Genomic DNA, 17326 nt, shown 5'->3' with positions numbered 1-17326 from the left:
CCTTATATGACCCCTTTACATAGATTTGGTGCCACTACAGACCTTGGTTGTTAAACTGTTCTATATAGTCGCAGTTTATATCAATAACGTCACACATCCCACATCCTAACCTGGGCCTGGTTCTAGTGGGAGCAATCCTTCTGATCTCGCTGGCGCTTGCATCCTTCGCTTATCAGTGGCAGGGCCCTCTGCCCATCAGTAATGCCATGGTCTACTAGAAACAGCCATATTAAAGTTGGTGGCTCTCCCTGTTTGGCTGGGCTTGCAACAGCCTCGTGGCGTCTTCGCTGCCTCCACCAGCACCTGTTCTAGTGCTCATGTGGAGCATCCATGCAAATTGGAAGGGCTTGGAAGCAGAGTCTTAGGAACCTAAACTGGCCCTGGTCCACGTTTTTGGGTGGCCCAAATGTCTAGCCGCGTTGGTCACTCTGAGTGTCTTGTCCAGGGTGGGGGTATGTGATGGAGTAGGACTGTCTTGTGGGGAACGGGAAAGCAGGGATGTCTGTAGGTGAGGGACAGGTAGTCAGGTTGTAATGTGAGCCGGCAGGGGGGAGGGGGAGCTGCTGTGGCAGGGAGAAGGAAACAAAGGTTTGGTCTTCGGCCGGAGGAAGGAGAGCAGGACAGTTTGGGTTGGGCTATGGGGGAAATTCAGGGATCCTAGCTGGGATCCAAGCACCCTGAACCCCCAGAAGGACTCAGTGGAGGGGTCCGGACTGTGCCTGCAAGCTCTGCTGTAACCTGTGTTCCTGCTGTCCAATAAACCTTCTGTTTTACTGGCTGGATAAAAGTCACTGTGGGTCCCAGGAAGAGGGGTGCAGGGCCGGACTCCGTGACAGGGTAGTTCTCAGCCTCGGTTCTCCGCTCGGTTACACCGATTCCATGGCAAATGGAAGCGGCTGGCGTAACGGAGGGAGGAAGGGTGGCCACAGCATTTACCCTGTGTGTGTGCTGGGGGCTGCTGTCTCACGGCAAGCTCTTCGTGATGGTCCTTGCCTGCACGGCCTTTCAGAACATCGGCCTTCAGCGGGATTGGTGGCCCAGAGCAGTGACGAGAAACTCCTCCCAGAAAACAGGCTCCTCCTCTGCTTCTGCAGTGCCTAGAGGAGTCGGGTGGGCAGTTTGGGTAGGGGGCAGGCCCCATCCCATTCGAGGAGAAGAAAGATGGGTAGTGAAGATCACAGCTGGGCCACCTGGGGTGAGATGCACCAGGAGATCTAGGGGTCGGAGAGGACTCAGAACGTGGTCTATCTCCTAAAAATGTACTGAAATGCCCCTCCTGTGCACGGCCGGGAAAAAGCAGGTGGTGGAGAAGGATTTGAATGAAGAGACGGTGATCTGATGTGAGATATGTTGGGCAGGCCATGCCTGGAGGGCAAAATGCACAGGTAGTACTGGAGGCATCACGAGGATCCTTGACACGGAAGCCACTGGGTGAAACAGCTGCTGTCCTTGGCTTCCCAGGTTAGAAGCCACATTCTCCAGAGAGGAAGACATCCAGAGACAGAGCGACCCTTTCCCTGCCCATTAACCTGCGCCACTGAACCCTCTAGGTGGAGATCTCGCCTCTGTACAGGGAGGACAATATTTGGGAACGGACTTGGGTCATAACCTAGCAATTCCCTTTTCATTCATTTATCTGGAACCTGTCGCCTTGTATGTATTTACTCCCGTTGGCTGGACCTGTCACTGTCCGGCCCGGTTGTTTATTCTTTGGCATTTCCCAGGATTTTCTGGCCCTTTGGAAGCTATAAAGTTGGATGCAATTTTCCAAGAAAACGCAGCTTGCAAGGCCGAGCAAGCAGCGGCTGGAATCTTGTCAGGCCCGGGGAGACGTGCAGCAAGACGTCATGCACAGCTCCTGGTGATCAGCTCGCTTGTGCCCCTCGAGCCGTGTGAGAGAACGTGTGACTCGTTTGTCGCACCGAGGAGCCCAGAGCCCTCAACAAGCTTCGCTCCAGTGCTGACATGCAGCCACCTCTGGGGTGGAGCGCCGCTGGGAAGAAGCAGGCTGCTGCATCTCACTGTGAATGCAGGGGGGAATGTAAAGGAGGCAGCATTGGAATTTGGCAGGATTCCAGGTGGTGCTCCCAGGGGAGAGCCCGGCGTCTGCAACGATTACAAGACGGCAGGGGCCTTGGCCGTGTGCCTCATCTGAAAGGCACCTCCGCTGAGTCCTGTCTCCACAAGGAAGAGCGCCTCCTTTTGGGTTGGTCTCCTGCAGCGCTCGGGATTTTTTACCCCATGGAGGGGGTCTCACTCGAGTGCTGCCCCCAGGCCCAGTGTGTGAGCTGTGCCCCAGGCCGTCCCTGCGAATGCAGGCGTGGCTGGCCAGGCGGGACTTGGCGTGTGGGTATCTGTGTTTCATGTCCATGTGAATTTGCAGGGATTTGAGTTCTCCTCCAACGGCTGCTCAGAGCAGCTCAGGAACGGCCCAGGCGCTGGTCCCGCTCGTCTGGCCTTTGCTTCCGCTGCGGAGTTCGCTTGGAACGTGTTCCAAACCTCTCGTGGGCTGGGGCGTGCTCCCCGAGATCACCAAGCTGGCGCTCTCCCCCTCACCGGCCTGCATACACTCCACAGGCTGCATTGCAACCGCCCCACGGCTCGTACAGCCACCAGAAAACTCCCTCAGCTTTGGGGTTCCACCCTGCGACCCCCGACCTTCCCCCTGTAGGTCTCCCATTCGAATCAATGGCAAAACTCCGGAGCATGCAGCATCAGGCCCTTCTATCCCTGCCCCCATAATGCCTGTGCATGGGGTGGGGGAAGTGGAGTTGGATTGATTCACCAGGGGGCAGGTGCAGGCTCCGTCCCCATTGCAGCCTAAGAACTGCCCCAGTGCTTGGTGCTGTACGAGGCGCACTGACCATCCCCTGGCTCACAGGTCTGATGGGCAGATGCCGCGTCACAGTCAGTGGAGCTGTGTTGTGAGCCCAGTGGGGGATCTAGCCCTGATCCCCATGCAGCGTGGGGGGCGGGGCGTGCCGGGGGGAGCCATACGTGAGCCAGATGGGGCAGGGATGCGAACAGCCGGGCTGTGATCAGTGCAGGGATGGGGGGAGCGCTGTCGGGGATGGGAAGGGCCGGGGGAGGATATGCTGGGGCAGGGCCGATGAGCGAGGGGGGGCAGGGGGTTGCAGCAGGCTCCGCAAGGCTCGGGGAGAAGAAAGCGCCACCATCATCTGCCTTCTTGCATGGGCTGGGCCCTGCTGCCTAGGGACTCACCAACCCACCGCCCTGACCCCCTCCAGCCAGGCCGGCGTCCCGGTCTGACATCACCTCCCATCTGCCATGGCTAGAACTGCCCCGTCCCCTCTCCTGCCTGCTTCTGTCACCCCCTTCCTCCTGTCACCTGGGCACTGCCAGGGCATGTCCCTCTGTCTCGCCCCCTCTCCCAGCCCCGGCTCTGTCACCTCCCCCGTATGCCTAAAACCCGACCTTTTCTCTCAGCCTCCGCAGCTACCCGCCTCTGCCCGCTCATTACTGCAGCTGCCTCCTGCAGGGTCTCACCCACTTCCCCCCTTCCTGCCCCATGCCCGCAGCTCTGCCTGTGGTGCCCCGTCACCTTCCAGATTCTTCTCCTGGCCTGTCACAGCTCTGCCGTGCCCTGCATCCCCTCCCCTCCTGCCCTCTCTGCTCCAGCAGTCGTGCCAACGTGGGTCATTGTTGTCTCCCAGGCCCTCCCCCAGCTGGTCTGTACGCCCACTTTTCTCCTTCTCATCTCATCCTGAGACCCCCTGCTTCCCCGACACATGCAACAGCTTGGCCCCGGTGCCGTGGCGGGGCAGATGGGTTTGGCTCAGGGGTATTTCGTTAATTAAAAGACAGTGGCACCAACGTGTATCATAGAATATCAGGGTTGGAAGGGACCTCAGGAGGTATCTAGTCCAACCCCCTGCTCCAAGCAGGACCAATCCCCAACTGAATCATCCTATGCCCACTGTGCATCCGAACTCATAGAGGCAAGGCCTGGGTCTTCCCGTGTGTTTGGGCCGCGCCTCGCACAGGATGGGTGCCGGCAGAGGACAAATTCACTGCAATAAGAGATCCACTAAATTGTGTGGATAGGCCACCTGTGGGCCAGGCCATGTGAGTTTGGGGGTGCAGTGCAGGGGAGTATGTGGCAGGGGGGCTGAGTTGTCCAGGGGGTGGCTGATGGACAGACACTGATCTCAACAAAGAGAAGGTTAACGGGTGGCTTGATTACAATTTACAGGTATCTACATGGGGAACAAATATTTCATAATGGGCTCTTTGATCTAGCAGAGAAGGGTCTAACAATGACCAGGGAGTCTGCAGACTGTCTAAGATTTCCAAAGGGGTCCATACCCCCATTCATTTTTTTTAGGGGTCTGCAAATGAAAAAAGGTTGAAACAAGAGCCAATGGCTGGGAAGTCGAAGCTAGAGAAATTCAGACTGGAAATAAGGCGTACGTTGTGAGAGGGAGTGATTTACCAAGGGCCATGGTGGATTCTCTGTCACTGACTCTGTTTAAATCAGGTCTGGCTGTTTCCCTAAAGGATCTGCGCTAGGGATGGTTTGGGGGCCGTTCTCTGGTCTGGGTTACACAGTAGGTTAGATAAGACACTTCTGCCTGGAGGGAGGGATAGCTCAGAGGTTTGAGCATTGGCCTGCTAAACCCAGGGGTGTGAGTTCAGCCCTTAAAGGGGCCACTTAGGGACCTGGGGCAAAATCAGTACTTGGTCCTGCTAGTGAAGGGTCCCCTCCAGCTCTATGAGGTGGGTGTATCTCAAATAAATGTTATTAATCTGTGTGTAAACCAAGCTAGCCCCACTGAGTGTGGTCCTCTGGTGCGGCGCACTCCTTTTAGTTCCTTCCTCTGACCCCAGACCTCCCCGGTTTGTCTATTCCTTCCCTCCGGTTCACCTGCTCCATGGGGTCGGTTATCAGCTGTCTGGGGCCACGTGCTGTGGTCTGCCCAGTGCAGGTAACGCAATAGGCGTCTTTATCCTTGGGCTCCCAGGTGGCACTGTAACATAAATACTACACACCGGCTTGGGGGTCTGGCCAGGGACCTGGCTTCTCTTGGGGGAGCGGAAGGGGTGCGGGAGGAAGAGAAACATCTTCTCACGGGTCTGCTCGTTGGTGAGTGAAGCCATGAAGGCTGTATGGCTCTGGCTGAGGCTTTTTGTAGGATGCAGCTGGGGATTGGCAGCAGGGCAGGAAGCAAGGATTTGGCCCAGCATTCATGTGTTGCGTCACTGTGCCCAAGAACCAACCCAGGGCAACGTGAGGGTGGTGGGAGTTGCAATGGAGGTTTTTCCTCTGCTTTGTCTTCAGTCCGACCCTTTGCCCTTGAGCAGCAACGCAGACCCTTAACCTCTGGGCAGAAGGGAAATGGTTCGCCCATCCCTAGTGCCAAGGGGGTTTCTCACTGTGGCCGTCCAGAGGCACGTGGGAGCCCGCCCTTGTCCGTGTGCCAGGCTGGTGCCCGGGGGATGTCTCTGCACTTGTGCATGCCGTTGTGTCTCTAGGCAATCGCCAGCAGGAGGGCATGCTGCTCGGCAGGATTTCCCGTGCCCTTAACCCCAAGGCCATGTGTGGGGCCGGAAAGGGGAGGCCCTTGTCTCCAGGATGGAGTGAACCATGGCAGGTGTCCAGATGATGAGCCATCTGGCCTGGGGACACTGGAGATGGCCCATGCTCTCTGGCTAGCTAGAAGGCAGGGTCCTACTCCTGTGTAACGCCCTTCCAGACCTGGCTCAGCTGGGCTCTCAGCCTCAGGCCTGATCCAGTGGGGAGATTCCTGTTGACCTCAGCGGGCTTTGTGTCAAACCCAGAACTGACAGCAGCCATCTGTGCGCTCCAGCCCTCAGTCCAGCCAAATGGGAGCCGAACACAGCGGCGTTTGCAGTCTCTTAGCCAGCTTCTATGTCTGCTGAGGGGGCTTGCTGAGCAGCAGGGAGATCCATTCCCTCTCCCCCTGAGGGGGCCGCTTCTCGTGCACCCCCCAGCCCCTGCCCATCTGGGAAGTAAGGGGCCAAAGCTTGAGCCCCTCTGGTTGTTTTGCTGCTTACGCCTGTGGTGGGGTTGTGGCTGGAACCAGAGAGGCCCTCCGGCTAGCTTAGAGCCCAGAGAGCTTCCAGCACCAGATTTCAGTCAGGTCTCAGGTCCTAACCCCCTGCCAGTGGTTCTCAAACTACGGGGCGGGCCTCCCAAGGGAGGCGTGGGAATGTGGCAGGCGAGGAGCGAGCTGTGTGGGTGTTTTTTGAAGGGCTCTGGCTGTCATTCCCAGGGGGCTGGGGCTCATGCAAAATGGCCGTGCACTCCTGGGAGGCAGAGATAGAGGGGACAGCCGGAGCCCCACCACCCAGGCTTGGGCCCCCTTCCCCCCACCCTAGTCCCTCACCTGGAGGCAGGACTCTGGCTGTCAGCTCTAGGGTGGCAGCAGCAGGACAGAAGTAAGGGTGGAAATGGGGCACTAAAGTCTGCTGTGAAAAATGATATTGTTGAGTATCACTTCTCACATTTCGTCCCTTCTGTGCTGCTGCTGCTGCTGGCAACGGCTCTGCCTTTGGAACTGGGCGCCTGGCCAGCAGCCGCTGCTGCTCTCCGCTCTGCCTTCGGAGCTGGGCACTGGACCAGCCATTGCTCTCCGCTCTGCCTTTGGAGCTGGGCACCGGACCAGCCACTGCTCTCTGCTCTGCCTTGGTGCTGGACCAGCCGCTGCTGCTCTCCGCTCTGCCTTCGGAGCTGGGCACCGGACCAGCCACTGCTCTCTGCTCTGCCTTGGTGCTGGACCAGCCGCTGCTGCTCTCCGCTCTGCCTTCGGAGCTGGGCACCGGACCAGCCACTGCTCTCTGCTCTGCCTTGGTGCTGGACCAGCCGCTGCTGCTCTCCGCTCTGCCTTCGGAGCTGGGCACCGGCCCAGCCACTGCTCTCTGCTCTGCCTTGGTGCTGGACCAGCCGCTGCTGCTCTCCGCTCTGCCTTCGGAGCTGGGCACCGGACCAGCCACTGCTCTCTGCTCTGCCTTGGTGCTGGACCAGCCGCTGCTGCTCTCCGCTCTGCCTTCGGAGCTGGGCACCGGCCCAGCCACTGCTCTCTGCTCTGCCTTGGTGCTGGACCAGCCGCTGCTGCTCTCCGCTCTGCCTTCGGAGCTGGGCACCGGACCAGCCACTGCTCTCTGCTCTGCCTTGGTGCTGGACCAGCCGCTGCTGCTCTCCGCTCTGCCTTCGGAGCTGGGCACCGGCCCAGCCACTGCTCTCTGCTCTGCCTTGGTGCTGGACCAGCCGCTGCTGCTCTCCGCTCTGCCTTCGGAGCTGGGCACCGGACCAGCCACTTTTCTCTGCTCTGCCTTGGTGCTGGACCAGCCGCTGCTGCTCTCCGCTCTGCCTTCGGAGCTGGGCACCGGACCAGCCACTGCTCTCTGCTCTGCCTTGGTGCTGGGCACCGGACCAGCCACTGCTCTCTGCTCTGCCTTGGTGCTGGACCAGCCGCTGCTGCTCTCTGCTCTGCCTTCGGAGCTGGGCGCCCGACCAGCAGCAGCCACTGTTGCTCTCCACTCTGCCTTTGGAGCTGGGTGCTGGAGCAGCCGCTGCTGCTCTCCGCTCTGCCTTGGGAGCTGGGCACCCGACCAGCAGCAGCCACTGGTGCTCTCCGCTCTGCCTTCGGAGCTGAGTGACCAGCCAGTAGCCGCTGCTGCTCTCCGCTCTGCCTTCGGAGCTGGGCGCCTGGCCAGCAGCTGCCGCTGCTGCTCTCCGCTCTGCCTTCGGAGCTGGATGGTGGTGTATATACTTAAGAAAATGCTTCCCTAATCCTGTAATGCACCTCATCTCGGCAGATTCTGAATGGAAACGGAGACTAGACTAGAGTAGCGACCAGAGCGGTCTGGGGCTGAGACAGCCTCTTGCCAGCCCGGTGAGGATGGGCTTGCTCAATATCAGGATGGGGGATCTGTCGAGTTAGCCCAGGCTGCTGCGGTGCAGGGGGGAAGGTGGGAGGTGACACCTCTGAGGGGCCCAACAGATGTTGCTGTCTGGCTACGCAGCAGGGTTGGAGTCTGTTGGATAAAATAAGTCCTCTCCTTGTGTTTTGCCTGCCTGTGAGGATGGCAAGTCCCTGGGGACATCCTGCTCTTGGGAGAGACCCAGCTAATTCTGCAAGGAAGCAACAGGTTTTGGGGAGGCAGCCTGAGCTTCTCCAAATGGAGCTGGGCTTGTAGAAGTTTGTGTCTGGCTAATGGAGTATAGGTCGGGGGAGATACCCAGCCTCTGAGCCCTAGCCAATATGTACGTCATTATTAAAGGGCTAATTTTTGGACTTGCTGAGCCCTGACGCTCCCCGGCTGAAATCGATGGCGGTCTCTCTGCCAAATCGGCCCTGACGTTTCCTTCAATCATTTATGAAGGGCCCATCACCAAAAGGCACTTGGACTCTGTTCATTTTAAAAAAAATCAATACGTGAAGAACAGACTTGGCCCAGGCACAGTCTCCACCCTCTGTAGCCCGAGTACCCAGATCTGCGGAGTGGGAGACTGGAGCACAGAGGTGAACTGGCCAGGAGGGAAGTGGTCCTGATACAGAGCCCTGCGGAGCGGGGAGCAGACTCCAGCCAGGCTCTCGCAGCCTTGCAGGATCTAACTTGACGGCTTTCTCGTCCGGAAGAGCTTGCAGGGGGTAGGTTCCCTCTGTGTTATTGATCTGGGAATAGGTCTTTAATGGGATCCCATCTTTCTTGGGAAATGCCTCCTCGTGGCCTCTGTGGCCAAGCCTGCAGGGAGAGGCAGAGGAACAGAAGCAAACCCTTGCACGCTCCTTTAACTTCATGTTCCTCCCTCTCCTCCTTCCTTCCCCCTCCCTCCTCCTCCTCCTTTTTTTGAAAAACGTTGCCTAGTCCTGCTTTCAGAGGAAGCCATCAGATCTGCCCCTCGCTTACTAACCACAACTGGAACCAGATGTGCAGTAAAGCACAATGCGGAGAGGGAGGGAAAGCCGGGAAAGCTTGAGTCATCACTGGCTGGTTGTTTCTGGGGAGGCTGGCTGGGGTGGGGAGAGGGGCTGGGTTTGGGGACAGCAGGGTGGCTCCTCTCTGCTCACGGAACAGAAAGGGAACCAGCAGCAAAAAATGAATTAACCTGGCCAGGAGCGACGGGTTCCTCCAAGGAAAAGCCCGGGGCTGCTTGTAGCAACCGTGGCAAGGCGCGTGGGAGTTGTGAAGGTAGCGCTGTGGATTCCTCATTTGTGGGTGATTGATTGGTGTCCAAGCCGGACCCTGCAGCTGCCCGGATCAGATGAACGCTAACAGCGGGGGAGCACGGTGGCTGGTAATGAGGCCGTGTCAGCGTCTCCTGCGATGGCAGGTTAGCAGTGGGGTTGTGCGCCGCCTGTGAAGGGGAATGCAAGAGCTCAGCGCTGGCGCTGTGAGATCTTTGCAGTGTGGGGAGGGGACAGTGTTTGCAAAGCAGCTTTGGATGCCTGGTGGGGAGAGGACAGGAGACCTGGACTTTTAGACTTCTCCCTGAGTAGGAAAAATGTTGTCCTTAAGGTACTGATCTGGCCCTCATTACTTTACCTCTGAGCATCTCCCAGCATTCAACGTATTTATCCTCAGGACGCCCCAGGAGGTAATTCCGTCATTTGGGGAAACCGAGGCACAGAGCTGCTGAATGACCTACCGCAGATCCCACACAGAGTCTGGCAGAGCAGGAAATTTGAACCCATTAAGTCCCAGGGCAGGGCCCTTACCACTGGGCCACCCTGGCTGGGTTCAGACTGGGCTTAGCTCGCTCATGCTGGACAGGAGCTTCAGCTGTTGGACAGCAGGGTCCTAGAGGCTGAGGTGTGATGGGTCATGATCTACCGGGCTGCAGGGGTGGGGGCAAGGACACTTAGGGGGTGGGTCTCTACGAACCACATTGTGGCCGAGGGGCTGAGCTTTCCAAGAGGAAGGATGGGCCAGTGGTCAGAGCAGCAGCGGGACTTCAGAGACCTGGGTTCAAATCCTTGCTCTGGCAGAGGAATCCTGTGACCTTGGGTAGGTCTCTTATTCTCTCTGTAAAAGCAGCAAAGAGTCCTGTGGCACCTTATAGACTAACAGACGTTTTGAAGCGTGAGCTTTCATGGGTGAATACCCACTTCGTCAGATGCATGTAGTGGAAATTTCCAGGAGCAGGTATATATATGCAAGCAAGCTAGAGCTAATGAGGTTAGTTCAGTCAGGGAGAATGAGGCCCTGTTCTAGCCATTGAGGTGTGAAAACCAAGGGAGGAGAAACTGGTTCGTAGTTGGCAAGCCGTTCACAGTCTTTGTTTAATCCTGACTGTGGTGTCAAATTTGCAGATAATGAAGCTCAGCAGTTTCTCTTGAAGTCTGGTCCTGAAGTTTTTTTGCTGCAGGATGGTCACCTTAAGGTCTGTATAGTGTGGCCAGGGAGGTTGAAGTGCTCTCCTACAGGTTTTTGTTATTGCCGTTCCTGATATCTGATTTGTGTCCATTTATCCTTTTCCGTAGAGACTGTCCAGTTGGCGATGTACATAGCAGAGGGGCATTGCTGGCATATGATGGCGTATATTACATTGGTGGACGTGCAGGTGAATGAACCGGTGATGGTGTGGCTGATCTGGTTAGGTCCTGTGATGGTGTCGCTGGTGTAGATATGTAGGCAGAGTTGGCATCGAGGTTTGTTGGAGTTAGTTTATAAGGCGCCACAGGATTCTTTGCTGCTTTTACAGATCCAGACTAACACAGCTATCCCCCGATACTTATTCTCTCTGTGCCTCAGTTCCCCTCTGGCTGATGGGGGTGATGGCGCTGCCCTGCCGCCCAGCGCTGCCATGAGAGTAGATACATTGAGGAGTGATGTGACAGACACTGCAGGGATGGGGGCGAGCTGAGCCCCCAGCATGGACAGACGCTGATACGAGGCATTGTACTGGCTGGGAAAGGGTGCCGAGGTTCGGCTGAGGCAGGGCAGACTAACCCCCAGCCGGCTCCGAGCTGCTCCCCGGCATCTCCCCGAGGGCTGGACGGGGCTCACCCCGGTTCCCTACCTGAGCCAGCTCCCCTACACGCGACAGCTCCTTTCTCACATCCAACCTGCCTTCCTCCCACCGCCCTCTCGTGTTTCCGGGTGTGCACTACACTCCCTCGCGCCTGCTCTGCTCGGCTGGCGTCCTGCGTCTCAGCAGAGACGTGCACGTTGGGACGGTAAAACCTCGCACTCTTCCCCTTAGAATCATAGAATTGCAGGGGTGGAAAGGACCTCAGGAGGTATCTAGTCCCACCCCCTGCCCCAAGCAGGACCAATCTCCAACTAAATCATCTCAGCCAGGGCTTTGTCAAGCCTGACCTTAAAAACCTCTAAGGATGGAGATTTCACCACCTTCCTAGGGAATCCTTGTCCCGGTGCCTTTCGTTCAGATTTTATAATGCAGTCGCTGCGTTCAGCTGCTGTCCAAAATACTGTGAAGCCAGTTTATCTGCAGCAAGGACAGGTAGTCGGGGCATGAGTTTGAGACCAGACAGCCCCACGGCCCAGCCCGGCTCAGCTTGGGACAGCAGCTGAACTTGGAGCCCACAGGGGTGCAGGTCTGGGCTTTGCAGGGGGAACACAAACAATGGAGAGGAAAAAGGGTAAATGCGACCAGCCTCTGTGTGTCTCAACGTAACTGCCTGCCGCTGAGTGCGTCAGCTTGGACCCGATCCCCTTGCACGTTTTCCTGTCTCACATGTCATTCAAACTCTCAGCATCCAGCCAGTCAATGCAGGGATCCCCCCAAACCTTCCCCACTACACCACTTCCCCTGATATTGGCGAGTCCCCGCTTGCTCCAGCTCCAGATCCTACCAGGGTGGATGGGCCAGGGCGCTGCTGAGGGTATGTAGGGGACTGACTTCTCTCTATGTTGTGTTTGGGGTGCTGGGGGGTGGCTTCTGTTGTCACCTTTGTGCACAGCGTAAGGAAGGCAGGAGACCTGGGGTTTAGTGTTGTCTTTGGGGTAGGGACTGTCCATTGGGTCTGTGTTTGTACAGCGCCTGGCGCGCTGGGGCCCATTCCTCAGCTCTGCGGGAATACACAGTTTAGATAACAATGAGGCGAAGGCAGAACAGGGAAATACACGTGTGGCGGTACAAACCCCTCTGTCTTGTCGTGGTGCTGGTGGTGTTAGCTGGGGTATTGCCGTGGGATGCGAGGAGATGGGTGGCGATGGGACGGGAAATCAGGCCCTGTACTGAGGCGTCTGGAGCCCCCAGGGGCGTGGGCATGGACAACACCCTCTGGTGGGTTGGGGCTCAGCTGAGCTGAGTTCGCAGCAGTGTCTGGTCCCTGCCCGAGTCAGAGATGGACAAGAGGCAGGCCACGTGCTGCCTGACGGCTGCCAGGAGAGAGGTGCCCTCTGGGTGGGTTTTATTTGCCCCTTGCTGTGTACCAGCTGGCACTGCCCGCTGTTGGACACAGGATCCCAGCTCCCCTTGGCTCTCATCCGGGCTGGCAATCCCTGGTAGGGCAGGGAGAGTCTGCCTTGCTATCCTTCCCGCCCCTTGCACCCCATGATCCTGGCCTACCACGGCCCCCAGGCTGACCCGGAGCCCGGTGGGGTAGGTGCCACAGACCAGTTCCAGGATAACTTTCCTCCCAGCGCCGGCGGGGCAGAGATGCCAAACACTCCAGCCAGGCGGCGGGTGATAAGGGCCAGACAGGCCGCCCCTCCCGTCTGTTTGCATAGGAGCCTTTGGAACAGGACGGATGACCTAGTTTGTTGTCTTATCTGACTCCCCCATCCTGTGCTTTTCCAGCCCCCTCTGCCTTGCCCGCCCTCCGGTTACACAGATGGGCCTGCCATGCCCCTTAAGGCGGCCGGAGGGGGAGGCCCCAGCCAGCCAGCAGCGGTGGGGCTGGGTGTGTGTGTGTTATACTTGGACAGCAGTGCGCACGAGGAGGGAAGAAGGACAAAAAAAAAAACAAAAAAAATCCCCAGGCTGCTAATGAGTTGGAGCTTGGGCGGGTGGGAAGGAAAAACCCTTTTGCGCAGTCCTGCAAGCTTTTGCTCTGCACTCAGTCGCTCCACGCTCCGCTCTCTGGCCTCACCCTCCCCAGACGCTTGGGGCTGCCTCGATTTCTCTCTCCACCTGCGGGAATCCAAGCCCCCTCTCCCCCGCCCCCTGTGCCTGGCTCTTTCTCTCTTCCCCGGGGGACAGCTCTTAAATTTCTTCACACCCTCCAGCCTGCGCTTCAGCGACACCGGGACCCTCTTGCGCCCCAGCCCCACGCTTGTCCCATCACACTCGCCCCGCCGGCCAGGGGAACGCCCGGTCCTTGGATGTAACCGGCTCGGAGGCCGAGTGAAACCGGATGGATTTTGGGAGCGTCATGAAACAGGTAAGAGCCGCCCAAGGTTTCTGCCAAAGGGGAAAGCGCCGCTGGGGAATGGGGGGACTGTTCCCTCTTTGGAAGCCAGGACCAGCTAGAGTTTGGGAGGGCTGTGATGGGGGGCAGAGTGTGTCGGAGAAGATAGATGAGGTGGGATGCCTGGCTGTCATCAGCAGCTCCCTAGGAATCTTGTTCTCGGCTGTGACTCTGGGATCAAATCCCGTGGCAGGTGTAACCCCCCAACAATCAGCGCCATCCCGCTAGGGATGAGGAGGAAGTCTCGGTGTGTTCTGCTCCCCTTGCTCCATGCAACAGCTGTTTGGATCACGTCTGACACTTGTGTGTTAAGCTGGTATTGCTGCCTCTTGCCTGTGTGTTCCCCTGCTCCGCTTTTGAGACTGGCACAGGGAATCTGCTAGCTCCATGTCTCTCTCCACATTGCCCACCACCCTGGTATCTGACCTCGCAGGTGGCAGGGAGAGGGCAAGGAAGATGGGGCGAGTTTGGGTCTGGCTGGAGCAGCAGAGAGAAGACAGGGCGGGGATGAGGCTGGGAAAGGCGTCTGCAGTTCCCAGGTGTTATCTTAACGGTGTGGTGACAGCTGTGCACCTGCTGATGCCCCAGTGTGGGGTGGGGACCGGTCGCTGAAGTGTGTGTGTGTGTGTATTTGTGTGCACGCAGGGGATGCAGGGGGAGAGGAGGAGGAGCATGCCATGGGCAGGGCTGGGAAGAATGTGCCGGAGCATCAACCGAAAGGAGCATAAATGTTTCCTTGACCAACTGCAACGGGCGGGATCCCAGCCAGCCCCACCGACGACTCCGACCCCTCTCCCCCGTCCTGTGTGAGACGTGCCAGCCACCTGGCGTTTGTACTCCTTCCAGAGAGCGGTGGCTGTATGGGACAGCCAGCCCCTCCTCTCACCCGTGGGAGCACACAGGGTTAATTCCTCCCCTCCTCGCTGCCCCCCGGGGTGTCCTGGCTCAGCTGGCTGGTCTGAGCTCTCTGGGAGGCTGGGGCTGTGGAATGAGCAATGGTTAATCCGGCGGGTTAATGAGTGCCCAGGCGGTTCAGTGGCATGGAAAGGAAAGAGCTGGGATCTAGCCCTGCGCCCCTCGCGGTCCCCGGCTGAGAGGTGGCGAGGACGCGCCGGGGGCCTCCCGGGTGCCCTCTGAGCCGAGGGGCAGGGAGCACACGGACGCTCCGGTCCAGGAGAGAGTTAATGAAAGCTGCTGCCTGCCTAGCTTGGCCCCTGCTCCCCGCGCAGCTGGTTTTAGGCTTGGTCTCTGCTGTGTTCCTAGAAAAGGAAACGGCCCTCACAGGCCTGGAAATGAACCAGGCATCAGCGTGGAGAAGGGCAAAACAAAGGCCTGGATCGGAAACTCCTAATGACCCTTGGCAGGAACCAAGGGGAGCTTGTGCAGAAGGGGCAGAGTGTGTGTGTGGAGACAGGGAGCACGGACGGGGGTCATGGCAGGAGGCTGGCGTGTATGGGGGGAGAAGGGGCCATGGCAGGCTGGGGGGTCCCTCAGTGTCGCCCCACAGAGGTCTGCTGGCTTCCGTCTGATTCACCTCACTAGCTGACTGTGTCCCTAGGTGAAATGGGTTGTGGGGGGTCTCAGCCCAGATGCTGCCGGATAGGAATTGATAGCTAATGGCCCAGAGGGGGCTGTGTCACACCCTGAGCGGTGGGTGAGGTGGGCCGTGCCTGGGGGACGCACGCCCTGTTTTGCTGTGGATGCGCAGAGGACTTCAGTCCCCAGGGCCTCACCCCATCAGCTAGTGAGTGGACCCTGCGTGGACCCCCAAAGCCCAAGTGTGGTCGCTGCTGAAAACCCCTTGGGCTTTCTCTCTTCAAGCTGGGGACCTGACCAGCTGGGCAGAGACCCCCTTTAAGGAGCTCATGTGCACTGGCAACCAGAAACCGACTCATCTGGGGGCCTTAAAGGGACACGCCACCTTGCCGACTAGGACAAGGTGCCACAGACCTAATCCAAGAACAATCTAGTACTTAAAATATCTGCTTTAGCCAGTCAAGCGGGGCAGGTGACCCATTGTTTTTGGGAAGAGCATCGCATGTTAATGAGACGTCCCGGGCTGGCTGGCTGGCTGCAGGCTTGACAAGGATCAGAGGTTCTTTCCCTCTGCGCTGTGGACGTCTCTTTCACCCGCTGGCCTGGGCTGGGGACTGCTCCCTCCCTTATCTGCACTCTGGCTGGATGACCCAGCTGTCAGCGCCCGGGGTCGCGTGGCGGGATCAGCGCCGCGTTTCCCATGCCTCTCGCCAGAGAACTTTGTGTCCGCGTGAGAGCGGGAGTTTGGGGCTTAGGTCGCCGGGTCCTGTGCTGCATGGTGCTGAACATCCTCTACTCCTAGCCAAACCACCCCTTGGGAGGCGCCCAGCCCCTGGCAGGATCGGGCACTCCTGCTCAGTGATCAGGGCTGGACGGAGCACTGCCGTGGGGTGAAACTGGCTTGCAGGCTTTATTCCCTCTCCTCCCCTTCGTCCTGGCGTTATTTGCTGCAGGTGGTTAGCTCACCATGGGCCTTAAGGAAGTGGCAGGGGTTGTTTGCACGTGACAGCTGCCAGTGGCCTGTAGAATAAACGGGGGTCCTCTGTATTCCCCGACCCACAAGCACCGTTGATGCCTGTAGTGCTGTCAGCTGTGAGGCCGGGGACCAAACACACTGTGGAAACTCCTCCGACGCCCCAATTCCCTCTACTGCCTGGGCCCCCCTGGCAGCAAAGAGCAAGTGACTCCTCCTAATAAAGTTGATGCCAGTGGCTGCAGCAGGGGGAGGACTGGTCCTGCAGTTCAGCCCTCCCTCGGCTAGCGCTCCGGTGCCTGGGTCCAGCCTGGGCCGAGACAGCAGGGGTTGGCCCTGCTGTGGCAGGGAGAGTGATACACCGTTTCTCAGTGCGGGTGAAATGTCACAGGCAGCCTGTCATGCCTGACAATCCTGAGGACCCGGAGAGTGGGCTGAGGCGGTGGCGTGGATTGAGCAAGCCCAGAGTTGCTGCCTAGGCAGGGAGAAGCTGCGGTTGCAGGCAGGTTCCTTCTTCACCTAGTGTCTCCTTAGGGTGGCGTGTTCCTGCTCACTCCGCTCCCGCGACAGGGGAAGGGCCTAGTCCCCAGGAAGCTCAAGTGGGGGGCTCCCCAGCTCCCAGCGGCAGGGGAAGGACTGGGTTCTGCAGCTTTCCAGGGAGGCCTTGTCCGTGACGAAGGGCTCGGCGGATCAGCTGACTGGCACGCGGGGGCCAGGGCTGGGCAGGGCCGGTGTGCACGGGGGTCGTGCCTGAGGAGGCGTGCTCTGGGTGACTGGGCCGTTGTTTTGAGGCGCGGCTGGGGTGGGGCAGGATGACCACACTGGGCATTGATGGGTGGAGCGGAGCCCTCTGGGGTCCCGGCGACTGTGCAAGCGAGGCCATGGCAGCTCCCGCCTCAGCGATGTCTCTGAGCGAGAGTCTCGGAGTGAGCCGGATGGGTTCCCAGGCCCTAGTGCCAAAGAACCCCTCCCGGCCGGGCGGTGAACACGCAGCGATCCCAGCTGCTGAGCTGTTCCATGGCTCTGCCATCAAAGCTTTGGCCGGAGATGCTAGTTTTGCAGGCCTGGGCTGTTGTGCATATTCCCGCCCAGCGAGCCCCCTGGGCCCCCCGCCTCTCTTCACAGGCCTGGGGCCAGCGTCACCAGGCTTTGCCAATACCTCCCTGTCCTCAGACTTTCCTGGGCAGGCGACATCGTCTCGTGGGCACCTCCCCTTTCCCCATCCCCATGGCAATGCTCTTGCCCGCTCTCTTGGCAACGTGCCGATGCTCATGGCGCTTCCCACTGTGACGTGGGAGCCAAGCTTTGGCCTTCGTTAAAGATAATGAAATTCATTCTTGTTCCTTGCTGCCTGGTGCCCACCACCCCCTGCATCTTCCACTGCCCCACTGGGCAGCCTTCCTTCCCACTACCTGCACCCCCGGGCCCTTCTCCTCCCCTCCTGGCCCAGGTG

At 58.8% G+C, this 17326-nt stretch overlaps 1 protein-coding gene across 12 annotated transcripts in view; it reads left to right on the top strand.

Moving 5' to 3' along the window:
- TNS1 (tensin 1) overlaps nucleotides 1–17326 on the top strand; it is a 296511-nt gene that overhangs the window by 63846 nt on the left and 215339 nt on the right. For 2 of the 12 annotated variants that reach the window (XM_032764418.2, XM_032764417.2), the window contains exon 1: nucleotides 12909–13337. The exons of 9 other annotated variants lie outside the window; for them this stretch is intronic. In XM_032764418.2, coding sequence (XP_032620309.1) covers nucleotides 13311–13337 — 27 coding nt within the window. In that variant the 5' untranslated portion in view covers nucleotides 12909–13310. Of the gene's footprint in view, nucleotides 1–9085; nucleotides 9320–12908; nucleotides 13338–17326 lie in introns of those variants that run through there. One more of the 12 variants, XM_032764416.2, reaches the window with a different exon arrangement.

Source organism: Chelonoidis abingdonii, chromosome 10 (genome assembly GCF_003597395.2).
Source record: "Chelonoidis abingdonii isolate Lonesome George chromosome 10, CheloAbing_2.0, whole genome shotgun sequence".
In the NCBI taxonomy this organism is placed as follows: Eukaryota; Metazoa; Chordata; order Testudines; family Testudinidae; genus Chelonoidis; species Chelonoidis abingdonii.
This window is presented reverse-complemented; position numbering and strand designations above follow the sequence as displayed.